The sequence below is a fragment of the Austrofundulus limnaeus genome, unplaced genomic scaffold (genome assembly GCF_001266775.1).
Source record: "Austrofundulus limnaeus strain Quisiro unplaced genomic scaffold, Austrofundulus_limnaeus-1.0 Scaffold81, whole genome shotgun sequence".
Lineage (NCBI taxonomy): Eukaryota > Metazoa > Chordata > Actinopteri > Cyprinodontiformes > Rivulidae > Austrofundulus > Austrofundulus limnaeus.
Window position 1 is genome coordinate 1,196,749 of NW_013952483.1, and position 13,761 is coordinate 1,210,509.

The 13,761-nt window shown below is 38.5% G+C and overlaps 1 protein-coding gene across 1 annotated transcript in view; it reads left to right on the forward strand.

Moving 5' to 3' along the window:
• LOC106519732 (SH3 domain-containing RING finger protein 3) overlaps nucleotides 1-13,761 on the forward strand; it is a 115,534-nt gene that overhangs the window by 92,512 nt on the left and 9,261 nt on the right. Inside the window, exons 4-7 of the mRNA XM_014011517.1 lie at nucleotides 2,107-2,415; nucleotides 3,725-3,840; nucleotides 7,242-7,412; nucleotides 12,386-12,681. Coding sequence (XP_013866971.1) covers nucleotides 2,107-2,415; nucleotides 3,725-3,840; nucleotides 7,242-7,412; nucleotides 12,386-12,681 — 892 coding nt within the window. The remainder of the gene's footprint in view (nucleotides 1-2,106; nucleotides 2,416-3,724; nucleotides 3,841-7,241; nucleotides 7,413-12,385; nucleotides 12,682-13,761) is intronic.

Sequence of the window (13,761 nt, forward strand, 5' to 3'; positions counted from 1 at the left end):
ACCCCGGATAGGCGGAAGAAAATGGATGGATGGATGGATTTGGAAGTTTTACGGCTTTAACACACCTGATTCAGATGATAGCGGTTCAGCCAAGCCTGTTAATCAGTTATCTTTTGAAATCAGCTGTGTAGAAGCAGTGAAACATCTAAAACATGCAGGAAAGTGTGCCTTGAGGACCAGGGTTGAAAAACACTGATCTATATATTATGTTTGGGTCATATTTTTCAACCCCTTCAGTTTTCTCTATATTCCATGATGTTTTCTAACTCTTACATCACAGCTTTTGCGACACAACCGCAAAATCAGGTAGAGACATATCAGTTACAATTTGGTGGTCTTGATTTTCTCCTCACTCTGGGTCGGACTCTGGCTCCAACATGTGTGGTTGGATGGACAAGTCTTCTGTTGTTGACATCTTTTAACTAATTTGTAAATAAAACGTTTCTGCACTGCTGTATAGTCATAAACCCATCCACCAAACTGGAATGGACCAGTCTGAAAGCTGGAGGGGGGATGGGGTGTGAAGCGCCTCGTTTGGATTTAGAGACATCGTCAAAATAAGTTATTCTGAAGCACATCTCGGAAAAGGGGTGAAAGAGGGACTTCTGGTGTTACGATAAGGAGGAATTCAAACCAGAGCTTTGCAGTTCCACTTTATATAGACCCCAACTGAATGATTTAAATGTGGAAAAAGGATTTAAAAGCAGAATATGTCTCCTTTTATACAAAGCTGCTTTTTTACAGCTGTTTAATACACCTGCTGCATACCAAATCAAAAGCCCATACTCAAATTTTTTGTACAGATACATGTACATGATTTGGTCATGTGAAAGGGAGGATTGAAGAAATTTATAGTTATTTATAGATTAGTACTGATGTTAGAAAACAACACCAGAGTATTAGTGTTTCCTTATTTTATAATACTTGTATAATGTTTGATCTATTACGGGTTAATTGAAATAGAGTAGATACATGTCCGAATTATAACTACACATAAGTGAACTGTTTTAAAACCATTAGATTGAGGTCTTTGTCTGAATGCCTGTGATTCAGCCGTAGGTCAGTAGGGGGCGAACTCAGGCATTGAAGAATCGTGTATAAAAACATGCACTTCCTGTTTTTCATTCAGTGTGGTTTCGCTTGTCAGCCCGGAGACAATAAACCTCACTCAGATCCAGAATTCTGGTGTTGTATGACATTCATTCCTATCACAGATCAATTTATTTAACACTTGTGTTTCCATCTGACTTCAGCCGATATAAAACACATAATTCTTACACATGTATTGTATCTACTTTCAGTATTGTTTCCTTAAATCTCAAGTCCTCAAAAGGACTGAAAAAGACTTTTATTCTAAAAAAAAAAGAAAAGAAAACAGGTACGTGTACATAAGCCAGCCCAGAGCAGAAACTTCTACATAAGTGCCACCTAAGCCTCTTGGCTGCTCTCTTTTAATTAACTTTAAATCCAGATGCAATATAAGTGAAAAAAAAAACTTATCTATGACATTTTTAAAAAGAAATAAAACACAAGCTGCAAGATCTCTTGCTGTAGCAGGTTTTGATGGTGTTTTTCTCCTCTCCTTTTTCTCACAGACTTCTKCTTTTTGCAAACATACCCTTTGTTATGTTCATAATTATCTGACTTGATTTCATTTTGTTCTGGTAATTAGTTCGTTCATCATTCCAGATAAATTAACACGAGTCAATTCTTTCCTTCRTACTGCATACTTCCTGCTCCCAGAGGTGCCTCCTCTGAGAGCGGCTCTCACAGCCGTATCATATGTTTTCTGTAAATATTGGCGCAATCAGCAGTAGCWTTGCTGCCGTGGTAAATCATGTGCGTATAATAAATTAGATAAGTGAGGTGGATGCTTACCCTSGTGTGTGTTTGTGTGGAGCAGCGAGAGCGTTACATGATGCAGCTGTTGTAAGTGATGATTGTTTTGCTGCAGGTTTAAGCAGCAGCCAACGAGAACAAGTCAGAAAAGGTCACACTTGTGTATGTAGCAGATGTATATGAAGCACTCAGTTCTGACATCTAACAACTGCTTTTCTCTCGTCCCTCCCTCCCCCCATCTCCCTCTCTGCCCTCTGCTCCCCTCAGTTAAATGAAACCGCGAAGCAGCTGATGGAGATTGACAAACCGATGCCAGCTAATGCACCGGGTCCCAGCTCCGAGCCGGCCCCACTGGGCCCTTGCTCTCCCGGGCCCTCCCCCATTTCCTCCCCGTCTAATGGAAACGGCTCCGGCCACAGGAGAGGCGAGGGGAAGAAAAACGCGAAGAAGCGCCACTCGTTTTCTGCCCTGTCTGTGAGCCAGAGAGCTGCCCAGCTCAACAACAGACACAGCATGGAGATCTCTCACCCAGTCCTCATCAGCTCCTCGGACCCCAGAGCCGCTGCACGCATTCAGGTGCATCCGCACAAGAACACACTGTGAATATTAAATGAGGCTGTTTGGGAATTCGAATACTTTCCTTTTTTTATTATAATTTTTAACTGGCTAGAAGAAGTTCCAAAGCTTCTACCAAAATATGTCCAGCAGGTAGTTGAAGGGGTCATTAAAATGGGTTCAATGGAACATGAGATACTTTGAAAGACTGACAGCTGACCRCAAATAATTAATGGTAAATTTTTAAAGGGGCAATATCATGCAAAATCAACTTTTTTGAGTTTTATATCATGTTATAATGTCATACTCTCATAAAAAAAACATGTCCAAAGCCTTGCTTTGACTCATTCATGCATGTTTGAGAAATCCTGCAGCGTTTTTATGAAGCCATGCTGAGGAGCAAAATGACAGGTGGGGACCAGAAACGCCTTTTAGTACCTGAAACGCCCCTAGGACGTGTCTTTAAGCTGACCTTCCTCATCACGGAGCACACCACCCCACCCCACACCCTGCCCATGACTCCTGCAAGGCTCTCGGCAGTAACAAAGCAAACGAGTGAAACTGAAATTTTCTGCTGCTCTCAACATTAGTTCTCACTCAGTGAAGCTCTTTTCAGATTCAAAATACCTTTGAGGAAATGTATTTTCAAATGCCAAGTAAACTGCATCGTAGCGCACGTGTGAACCCCCCCGCACTTAAATGKGCGGGACAGAAGCGGAAGGTGGTTCTTAAAGAGACAGAGGCCAATTTCAAGGCGTTTAGAAGAGAWAGTGATGACAAGATATGTTTATTTTCCATTTAAACAGAAAAACARCATTTTAATAACAGCTAAAGGTGACATAGATACTTCATTATGGTATAGTATTTAAATATATGCCTGAGAAACACATAATATTGCCCGTTTAAATAGGATCTTGCATAATTTATTAATGCTTGGAATTTTATCATCAGTCATAAGATATTTTGGTAACAGACGTACATAAAACCAGCAAAAACTTATAGAAATAAATAAAAGATACATTAATTTTCCTCAAGTGGAGGTGTTTTACAAAGGTGCCTAAAGAACATTGGTTTCTTTATAGCACTAAATATTGTCTTCTGTCATTTTGATACAAATAAATTCATTTATTTTTTTGATCGCTGTCAGCAGGAGACAGGCTGATGGTTGTATTTATACCTGGTTTATTGTTTTTATTTTTTTATTTTTTACTGATTCTAATTACTGCTAAAATGTCTGCCAGAAAATATTTTAGGTAATGCATTATTAACTACCGTTATTACCATAATAATAAATGCACGCCACTTAGTGTGTCTGTTTGCATGTTTTTAGGATGCRTCACCTCCAGGTCCCTCCCCCTCCTCGGTGGGGGTACCTCTCCCTCCCAAAGTGGCATCTCTAACCTCAGAGCTGTTGGCCCATGCCAAGGTGCAGCTACCACTCAATATGTGAGTACCCTTCTGTGCTGTCAGCTTATCCAGCTGCACTCTTTTTTTTCTTTCTTTCTTTGTGAGAGCCTCTTTCCACCTGCCCGCTCTCTCTACCAACAGAGTGAATACATGTGAGATTCAAGCGAGATTTCACAAAACTCCCTTCTGACAGCGTTCGACATATTGGCTCCTTTTGTGCCCAGAGATATTGGCCATGTTCCACCACCTCTGCAACCACATTTACTCCTTCACTGGTGAAGGATGAAATCCCCTTCAGGGGGAAAAATACAGTTCATTAAATTGTGTGAGGCTTTGGCTTCATAACAAACTTGACAACCTGGAAAAATTAAGACAGAAATGTGGCGGCGAGAGGTTTCCGTTTCACTTTAAACACGGTGAAAACATTAGGTCAGTACACATAAATTGTATAAAGAACTTGTAAAAACTGAAGCTGAAGGTTTCACTTTAGATTTTACGAGCTTTGCATAAATGGCCCAAACAAATTAGAATCTTGTAAAATTGATACAAAATTAGCATCCTGATTAAACCTATTTAATGGCATTTAGCAACTTTATGATGTGTTACCAGCAAATAAGGAGTGTGGACCACTATTGCCAACACAAAATAATTTAGAAAAAAAACTGTTGTAAAGTAACTAAGTACAGATACTTTGTTACTGTACTTAAGTAGAAAATTTGGTTATCTGTACTTTACTTGAGTAATTATTTTTCAGCTTACTTTTTACTTCTACTCCTTACATTTTTACACAATTATCTGTAATTTCTACTCCTTACATTTTTAAAAGGGTAAGACGTAGAAAGTACATAGTATATATAGAAAGTATATAAGTATATTCATATGAAAGGTATAAATATATTACATTCTGACGGTGTATAAGTTTTACTCAGTCCATCACAGMTGCACACCTTTAAAAAAATGTTTTTTGGAGAGTTCACCTCCCAATAAATGTCCTTTTTCGCTTTTACTCAATACTTTTATTTTTAATACTTAAGTACATTTCATGTCAGAAATTTACTTTTGATACTTAAGTCCAAAATAAATGAGATACTTTAATACTTCTACTCAAGTGATATTTTTGGAGGAGACTTCAACTTTTACCAAAGTGATTTTATGATAAGATACCTGTACTTTTACTCAAGTATCACTTTAAGGTACTTTGTATAACACTGGAAAAAAATATACATATCCACACAGTTGACATGGCTCCTCCATAATAAGCTTAAAAGAAGAAAGCAGGTTTATTAGTACTGTGGTATTGGAGCATCTTTACAAGTATTCCCTAAGGACAGAGTAAAGAAAAGTCAGAAAATTAATTGTGCTCCTAAACTTCCCTCTTGTTTTCATCTGTTTGTTTGTCAAAGGCTGGAATTAGATTTGTGGCTCATATCACTGAAGGTCCCCACTAGTTTAGGTGTTCCGATGTGTGTGTATTCTCTATTAATTGCTGTCCTTCTGGCAGGATGTGAGTCAAATACAGCAGCATTGTCGGCCCTAATATTATCACCTTCCAAATAGCTTAATGGGTACACAACCACACATACACACTTACCAACACAGAATGGCTTTGTCCCATTGATGAGGTCCGACGTTTTCATCTTGACCTGGCAACTGTTCCTGTTGCCATGGGGAGATGGGAGACAGTCCCCACATCTGTTACCATGGTAACRGGGAAGTAGCACATATAAGGCTTGTTTACTCTGCACTCTTATCCAGTCTTGTGCTACATAATGTGAGCGTCTCTCCACGACAGGAGGTGTTTACATAAGCAGAATATTCAACGCACACAGTCAAATATAGTACATAACAATGATATGCAGCATCCCACACGCTTTTTGTAAGCTGGTGTAAACAATGGCGTATTRGTTAAGGCGCATTACAGAATGTTAAACTATTCAGAAAGGAGTGTCATGCAGTGAGCCTCAAGTGGTCACATAGAGGGATCGTTTTGACCAGTGGTGGGCACTAGTTCGTTAAAGCGCAAATGCGCTGATTGCGGACTTAAATTTCTCCTTTGTGCTTTAGGGGTTTTACTAATTTCATAAAATGATGTGTGGATTTATGCTTTTTAAATTTAGAATTGTGTAGCGCTAATCGCAAATACAGTAATGGTTCACATTCACATGTTAATTTCATCTAAAGTAAAGAGAAAAAACTGTCTAGTCTCACTACATTTTGTAGCCACATAACTGATTAAAACTTTGTCGTGATTTTCTTGAACAATGAAGGGAAAGTCATCTCTACTTAACACAATGATCCTTGATTGTGAGGAAACAGCGACCCYTCAGTCTAGATAGCATTCACAAAGYTTTATACTCTGACTTCTGACTCTTCTCGGTGATGGTTTTCACTTAGTAGAGACTGTAGTGTTCCCACAACTCTTTGCGTGGCAGGAAGCAATTAGAATTTCTTCACTGGGTGACAATCCACCTGTGGTTCTGATCTGCAGAACCACACTCAGCTGTGCATATTGTACCTCCTCTCCGAGGGGCACAGCRGCAATAAATATTAAATAAATAAATAATAGTAAAGAAAGAAACACATAAAAGTTTAAATTCACGCTCTTATTTTGAAAAGAATGAAGTTCCTGTTCTGTGTCCTGCAACCTACCCAGAATGCATTGCTTCGGTTTTACTACAAACAGTTTAAAATTACTAATATATCTGCATGCTTTCTTACCAAAGCCTTGCTATAAACACAAGAAAATTACCAAGAAGCAGCAGAACTGGCAATCCACAACCATTTTTTGTTTACCACCATGATTTAAAAGTCTGTTTCTACRAATCACCTCYCYATTCTGCACCAATATGTGCCAATCTGTCAAAGGAAATTATCTTATCACTAGATGGTACTAAAGTGCTGACTTTTCTCTTACCTGAATGTTTAGTGGTAATTGGAGATTACGTATGTTGCGCATTAAAATTAGCTTCTGCTAAGTTTTATTGAGCATATGTGCTTTTGAACTTGTGGACCTAAATAAATTGACTAGGGCTTTAGAAACTGTGCAACTAAAATTTGAATTAGCACTGCCCAGGCCCACCACTGATTTTGACTTAAAGTAATATAAATGACATAAAGGGTTTATCAAGTGAAATGTTTTTTAAGCCTTCTATTGTCCTATAAGTTGGATTTTAGATGCTACAACAATAAGTATGTTTTGAAGGATAATTATGTGTTATTTATTCTTTAACCATATTCAGGATAGCGCAAGAAAATTGTGTTAATCATTCATATTTCTAAAGTTAAATACTTATTTAGTTAATTCACTTATTTAAGTTAGTTAACAAGCTGCACAAATCATTGTGAGTACATGTATGGTTTCAGACGCCAACTGGGAACTAATCTGAATCCAGTAGACAGTTTAATGTGTTTTACCCACATTTTAACTATTTGTTGCTTAGATATTTGGCCCTATACGCCTACAAGCCTCAGAAAGCTGACGAGCTGGAGCTAAGGAAAGGGGAGATGTACCGGGTGACAGAAAAGTGTCAGGACGGATGGTTTAAAGGCACCTCACTGAGAACTGCTGCCTCTGGAGTCTTCCCGGGAAACTACGTCACCCCCGTGTCCAGGTCAGTGGAGGTCAGAGGGTACGGCTGTGACATCATTTCTTTGCCACCRTTAGATACAACGAAGCAGCAATCTTATTTCATCCATGATGGGTTGAAGTGGTCTGATAGTGTAGTCAAGTGTATTTTTTTTTCTGTTCTATTTTATCACTCAATAAATCTGAGTCAGGCCCAGACAACAGTATAATGCAAAAATATGGCATCCTAAATTTTTTATCTCTCACAAAGGCACTGCAGTGGTTGTATTTTCTATTTTTTTTCCCCCACAGTCATTTTAGGCTGAAAATCAGGTCAAAAACCGATTGGAATTAGATGCCAGCAAACATTTCTTGAAAGAATACATATTGTCTATTGCCCTTATTGCTAGACTTTAGACTATGTTGAGCGTGACTTAGTCAAATTGTGCACAATTTTAAAAGATATTATGAGTTCTTGGAGAGTGTTTTGTGTATTACTCTCAGCTACTATCACATCAAATTTCAGCTCAATATCTGTAAAACAGACTGGGTTAAATCTAGCTTTATGTTGACTAATGCTGACTAGCTGTTGCATCAGTGTAACACTGTATGATTCCAAAACCTAAGAAGTTGTAGATGTACATCCAATTATTAACTTTTTACAAGTTTCATTAAAATACRTTGTGTATTTTATAATTTATTTGGCTAACAGACAAAAAGGTTGACTCTAACAGATGATGCCAATTGTTTTATATGTGTACAGCGGGTAAAATAAGTATTGAACACGTCAACATTTTTCTCAGTAAATATATTACTAGAGGTGCTAATGACATGAAATTTTCACCAGATSTTGGTAACAACCCAAGTGATCYAYACATACAAAGAAATCGAAATGGCACAGGGAAAAAGTATTGAACACATGAAGAAAGGGAGGTGTAAAAAGGTATGGAAAGCCAAGACACCAGCTGAACTCTCTCAGTAAATAGAAAACAAGCCTGCCCCTTGTCAGTGCAAATTAATATCAGCTGGTTCAGTCCCAAATGATGGCCAGGTATCACACAAGAACCATCTGATGATGGGTAAAAGTAAAGAGCTCTCTCAAGACCTTCACAACCTTATTGTTGCAAAGCATAATGATGGCATCGGTTACAGAAGAATGTCTAAACTTCTGAAGGTTCCAGTGAGCACTGTTGGGGCCATAATTCAGAAGTGGAAAGAACATCATTTCACCATAAACCAACCACAACCAGGTGCTCCTCGCAAGATTTCTGACAGAGAAGTGAAAAGAATTATCAGAAGAGTTGTCCAAGAGCCAAGGACCACTTGTGGAGAGCTTCAGAAAGACCTGGAATTAGCAGGTACGTTTGTTTCAAAGAAAACAATAAGTAATGCACTGAACCACCATGGCCTGTATGCACRCTCACCAYGCAAGACTCCACTGCTGAAGAAACAGCATGTTGAAGCTCCTTTAAAGTTTGCTGCACAACATTTAAACAAGCCTGTGAAATACTGGGAGAATATAGTCTGGTCAGATGAGACCAACATTGAACTGTTTGGATGCCAGAATACACATCATGTTTGGAGGTCAAATGGCACTGCACATCAGCCCAAAAACACCATACCAACAGTGAAGTTTGGAGGTGGGAACATCATGGTGTGGGGCTGTTTTTCAGCATATGGTACTGGCAAACTTCAAATAATTGAAGGAAGGATGAGTGGAAAAATGTACAGAGACATTCTTGATAAAAATCTGCTTCCATCTACCAGGATGATGAAGATGAAACGTGGCTGGACATTTCAGCAAGACAATGAGCCCAAACACAAAGCCAAGGAAACTCTCAGTTGGTTTCAGAGAAAGAAACTAAAGCTGCTGGAATGGCCCAGCCAATCACCTGACCTGAATCCAACAGAAAATCTATGGAAAGAACTAAAGATCAGAGTTCATAGAAGAGGTCCACGAAACCTTCAAGATTTGAAGACTGTTTGTGTGGAAGAATGGGCCAAAATCACACCTGAGCAATGCATGTGACTAGTACAGGAGGCATCTTGAAGCTGTCATTGCCAACAAAGGCTTTTGTACAAAGTATTAGATAAATTTCAGTAAGTATGTTCACTTTTTCCCTGTGCCATTCCACATTATTACAAATAACTTCATTTCTGGACATTTATGGTTTGATTTCTTTGTATGTATGGATCACTTGGGTTGTTACCRACATCTGGTGAAAATTTCATGTCATTAGCACCTCTAGTAATATATTTACTGAGAAAAATGTTTACGTGTTCAATACTTATTTTACCCGCTGTATATTGCAATGAAAATAGTTGCCAATATGCTCATCTAATCTATATTCCTCCTCAGACATTTCTCTTACATTCCATTAATGGAGTCAAGAAAACTGTGAGAATGCTGGAAACTGAACAACTTGACTACATAGCTGGAAAGTGAGGGAAAAAAATTACACAAAAAGTCATAGAAGATAAGGAGAGCATGGTGAACTAATGTTAAAAAACAGTTTTAAATGCAGACACTTGCTGAGCTGTGGAAGAAAAGATGAAAGGAATGGAGAGAATTGTGGCAGCCGATGTGTTTTGCACAGAAATACAATAAAGCAACAGAGTGTGGGTGAAGGATAAAGAAGAAAAAGCTAAAGAAATGGTACAAATAGATAAAATTGCTGCAAAAAAAACCCAGCAGGTTTCCTTCTTTAGTGGATATGAATGGCTGCTTCACATCCTGCGCTTATGCAATCTCAGGGAGGGAGAGAGAGAAAGGCAGGATGAGTGTATAATCAAATGAGAGGCAATTTGTTATTTTTACGCAAGCATACTCTCTTCTTCTTCCCCCGCTCCCCCCTTTCCTTACTACTCCCCCCCTTTGTCTGCAGTGCAGCTTAGAAATTTCTCTGTTTGATAATGAGAGGCTTCCAAACCAGCACAGACACTTGCATCAACACTCAAAAAGACTGAGACTAATATTTATAAAATGCAGTTTTCACCCAAGATCTGTTGAAAAATCTTTTGGTCTCAAGCTCGAACCAAAAATATCTGTAGCACCACATGGTAAACATCCACAAAAATGTCTAAATGTTGTGTGCATAACACCACATAAAACCTTAAAAATCAAAACCTGCGAAGAAGTTTGCCGTGTCTTTCAGCAGAAGCAGCACACACACAGCCGCTCGCAGAGAGCCATAAACTCTGTGTGTGTCTGACGGGAAGTCGATGGGCAGCCATAAGAGTGTGAATACGGCTGCGTTGATAATGTTCAGTTCACCGTTCTGCCATTCAGCACTCTGCAGACAGAAACATGAGCAGCCTGCAGCAACACATATGATGCAGCGGGGACACCACGCCGTGCCGACCCACCAGTCAGATAATAGTTTTGACATTACTCACTCTGACAGAGCTTTATAGCACCGTTCGCAGCCTCCGCTATGCTATTACAAAGAAAAGAAAACGCATTAGCATTAATAATTTTTTGCTTAACAAGGTTAGGGTTCCCCACAGCTATGCTAGCAGCTCAATGAAGTTTGCAAGCACATACAATTTGATGCGCGCTGAGCTAAATTTTAAAAACATTTAAAAAAAAATAAAAACTGCACCAGTCTGTCCCCCAGTTTGTTGCCGAGATAAAATCAAATGACTAAAAAGTGATTATGCTCAGAACAATATCAGTTTAGAATCAAATTTAAACCAGACTTTGCAGTGTGAATGTTTACTGCTGAAAGAGTTTTACTAAATAGCTAAAAAAAAAAAAGGCAGAAACTAGCCTAAAAATACTATTTAAAAAGTAGTTGAAATAGTTTAAAATAGCAGAAAGAAACTAAAGGGGAACATGCTTTCTGAATTAAGCAAGAAGCTGAAATCATCCCAATAGAGTGATTTTACTGTATCTGGAAGAAAAGCTCAAATTTGTTTAAAAAGCAGCTAAAAACACAGAAAAACTGCTGAAATTAGCATAAACGGGCTAAAAGAAGCATACAAAGCTTAAAATAACAGAAAGATGCTTAAAGAAGCCTAACAATGTAAAAATTAGCAGAATAGCAAAGGGTCAKAATGATGTCTAAAACAGTAGAAAAACAACTAAAATAGGCAAAACAGGATTCAGAGGAAGCTAAAATTAATACAAAGCATTTACAAAAACTGAAAAAAAAAAAACCAAAGGTAAAATGTAGGTCAATTCAACTGGCGGCCCGCGTGCCACGTCCGGTCCATGAGTGACCAAATTTTGGCCCGCCAATTGGTTAATTCATCTCTTAAGCCCAAACCCCAATTATCTATTTTAATTATTATAAGTTCTTTTAGTTACAGTAGATATGGGCATGTGTGGTTTCTACAGAAAAGTCAGAATCTTGACCAGAAGCTGGTAAAAACCATTTCTATGAACACCCAAGACCATTAAAACTACAAGCAGTTAAAGATAAAACTATGAAAGTGAAAATAAAATTGGCAAGTCATAGATGTCAAAATATTATTTGTGTTAAATAGGAGGCAGAATGTGTTATTTTTGTTTTTGAGATTGTTTAAATATCACTACATTTATTCCACATGTTGTGTTTATGACTAAATGCAGCAAAATAGACTAATTCAAAGGTAACAGATCTTTGTAATAATTGGTTTATTTACATAAAGACTAATTGCTGGATGTTCAGCCTCTGTGCTGTTGGCCTGCATTAACKGTGCCCCCTGGAGCAATTTAGTTTAGCCCTGATTTACAGTAAAGATTTATGAACATTTTGAAGGGTTTAAGGATGTTGAAAACCGCTCCATTCATTTTCAATAGGAACAAAATGGCAGAAAAAGCTAAGTAGCTTAAAAAAGTATAAATTGCTGAAGTACCAAAAGTCAGCCATAGTGTCATGAAAAAGAAAACTGTTTTGTCATATAAATTGTTATAATAGAAAAAAATTGTGGAATAAGATGCATGCCGAAAATTGTACAGAAGAAATATGAATCTCAAAAGTGTAAATTCTTAAACGTTCACACAATAATGTTGTTCCTCTGCTGTCTCCTTCACAGGGCCCCATTCAGCCTCAGTGCTTCTCGTGGCTCGTGTTTATCCAGCCCCGTCGGTGGAGGAGGAGGAGGAGGAGGAAACGGGAGTACGCAAGTGGCGAGTAAAATCTCGGACCTTTCGTCTCCGGGATCCCCGGGCCCCTCTTCGTCTCGTCCCGCCACCCCRCTCGTGACGTCGGCAAGCTCCGGTAACGCCGTCAGCCCCGCCTCCTCGCCACAAACTGCCGCCGCCCAGCTGAAGAACTGCCTGCGCTCCAGCCAGCACACGGTTAACCAGGCGCGCACCTCAATGCAGCTGGGTAAGCAGAAACCTGCACACAGAAATGCTCATTAACATATTTTGAATTCTGCATGTTTAGATTTGATTCATTAAAAAAAAAAACCCTGAAAGCATCTGTTTCTAGTTTGGTCTGGCTGTGACCTGTTACATGTTTATCATGACCAAACCAGACTATGATACGTACAGGAAGCATATTTTGTTTGACACAACTATTATGAGTTGTTCCTTTATAGATTTAAATAATAATGCAAACATATTCTGCAGAAAAACAGCCATATTAAACCTTAAAATATATTTTCTCCAAAAAGGGCAAATCAAATATCCAGTTAAATAAATAAAGCAGATTATTCAGAGATGCTACATCTGTTGTCTTCGCGTTCTCATGCTTTGCCTTGTTACTGTCCTGACTGCTGGCTTTAAGGAGCAGGGTCCAGATCATCTGGGACCGTGCAGYGTTTTGGCCCTTTAGTACCTGATTACAGAATAATGGAATATTGAACAGTCATTAATTCAGGTACCCACTACAGCAAGAGCAAATCTGCAGGACGCCTGCTTAACAAACAGTTTCTCTAATGCTCGTTCTCATGTGAGCTTGTTTTGTACAGCAGTAAAGCACACAAAAATAAGCCTGGGTATAAAAACAAAAAGATTCAATTTGCAAAATGCATATCATCAGTTGTTTCAACTGCAATGAGGTGGTGAATCCTGAGAATGTTTTATCCTCCGTTTAGAACAGGGGTGCCCAAACATTTTCTCTGAAAGGGCCAAAATWAAAWKMAATCCGAGGGGGGTGGTCCAAATGCAATAATATAATACACRAAATGCAAATATTTCAAGGAAAGTTGTATTGTTTTTATGATTAAGCTGCAGCCAGTGCGGTTGCCCACATTTTTTTGTTTTTGTTTTTTGTTTTTTTTTCTCAGCCCATGGACATGGAGAAAATTCAACGTTTGCTCAGGCAGCAAAGGCTCTTGGGACTTTTCATAATTTAAAATTTGAGTATATGGGGTCTTATAAGGTGTGCAAATCTAGAAATGAACTTAAATCTATTATAAATGTCTCTTGAAGTTACTTGTATTTTAAGTTTAATCTTAACATA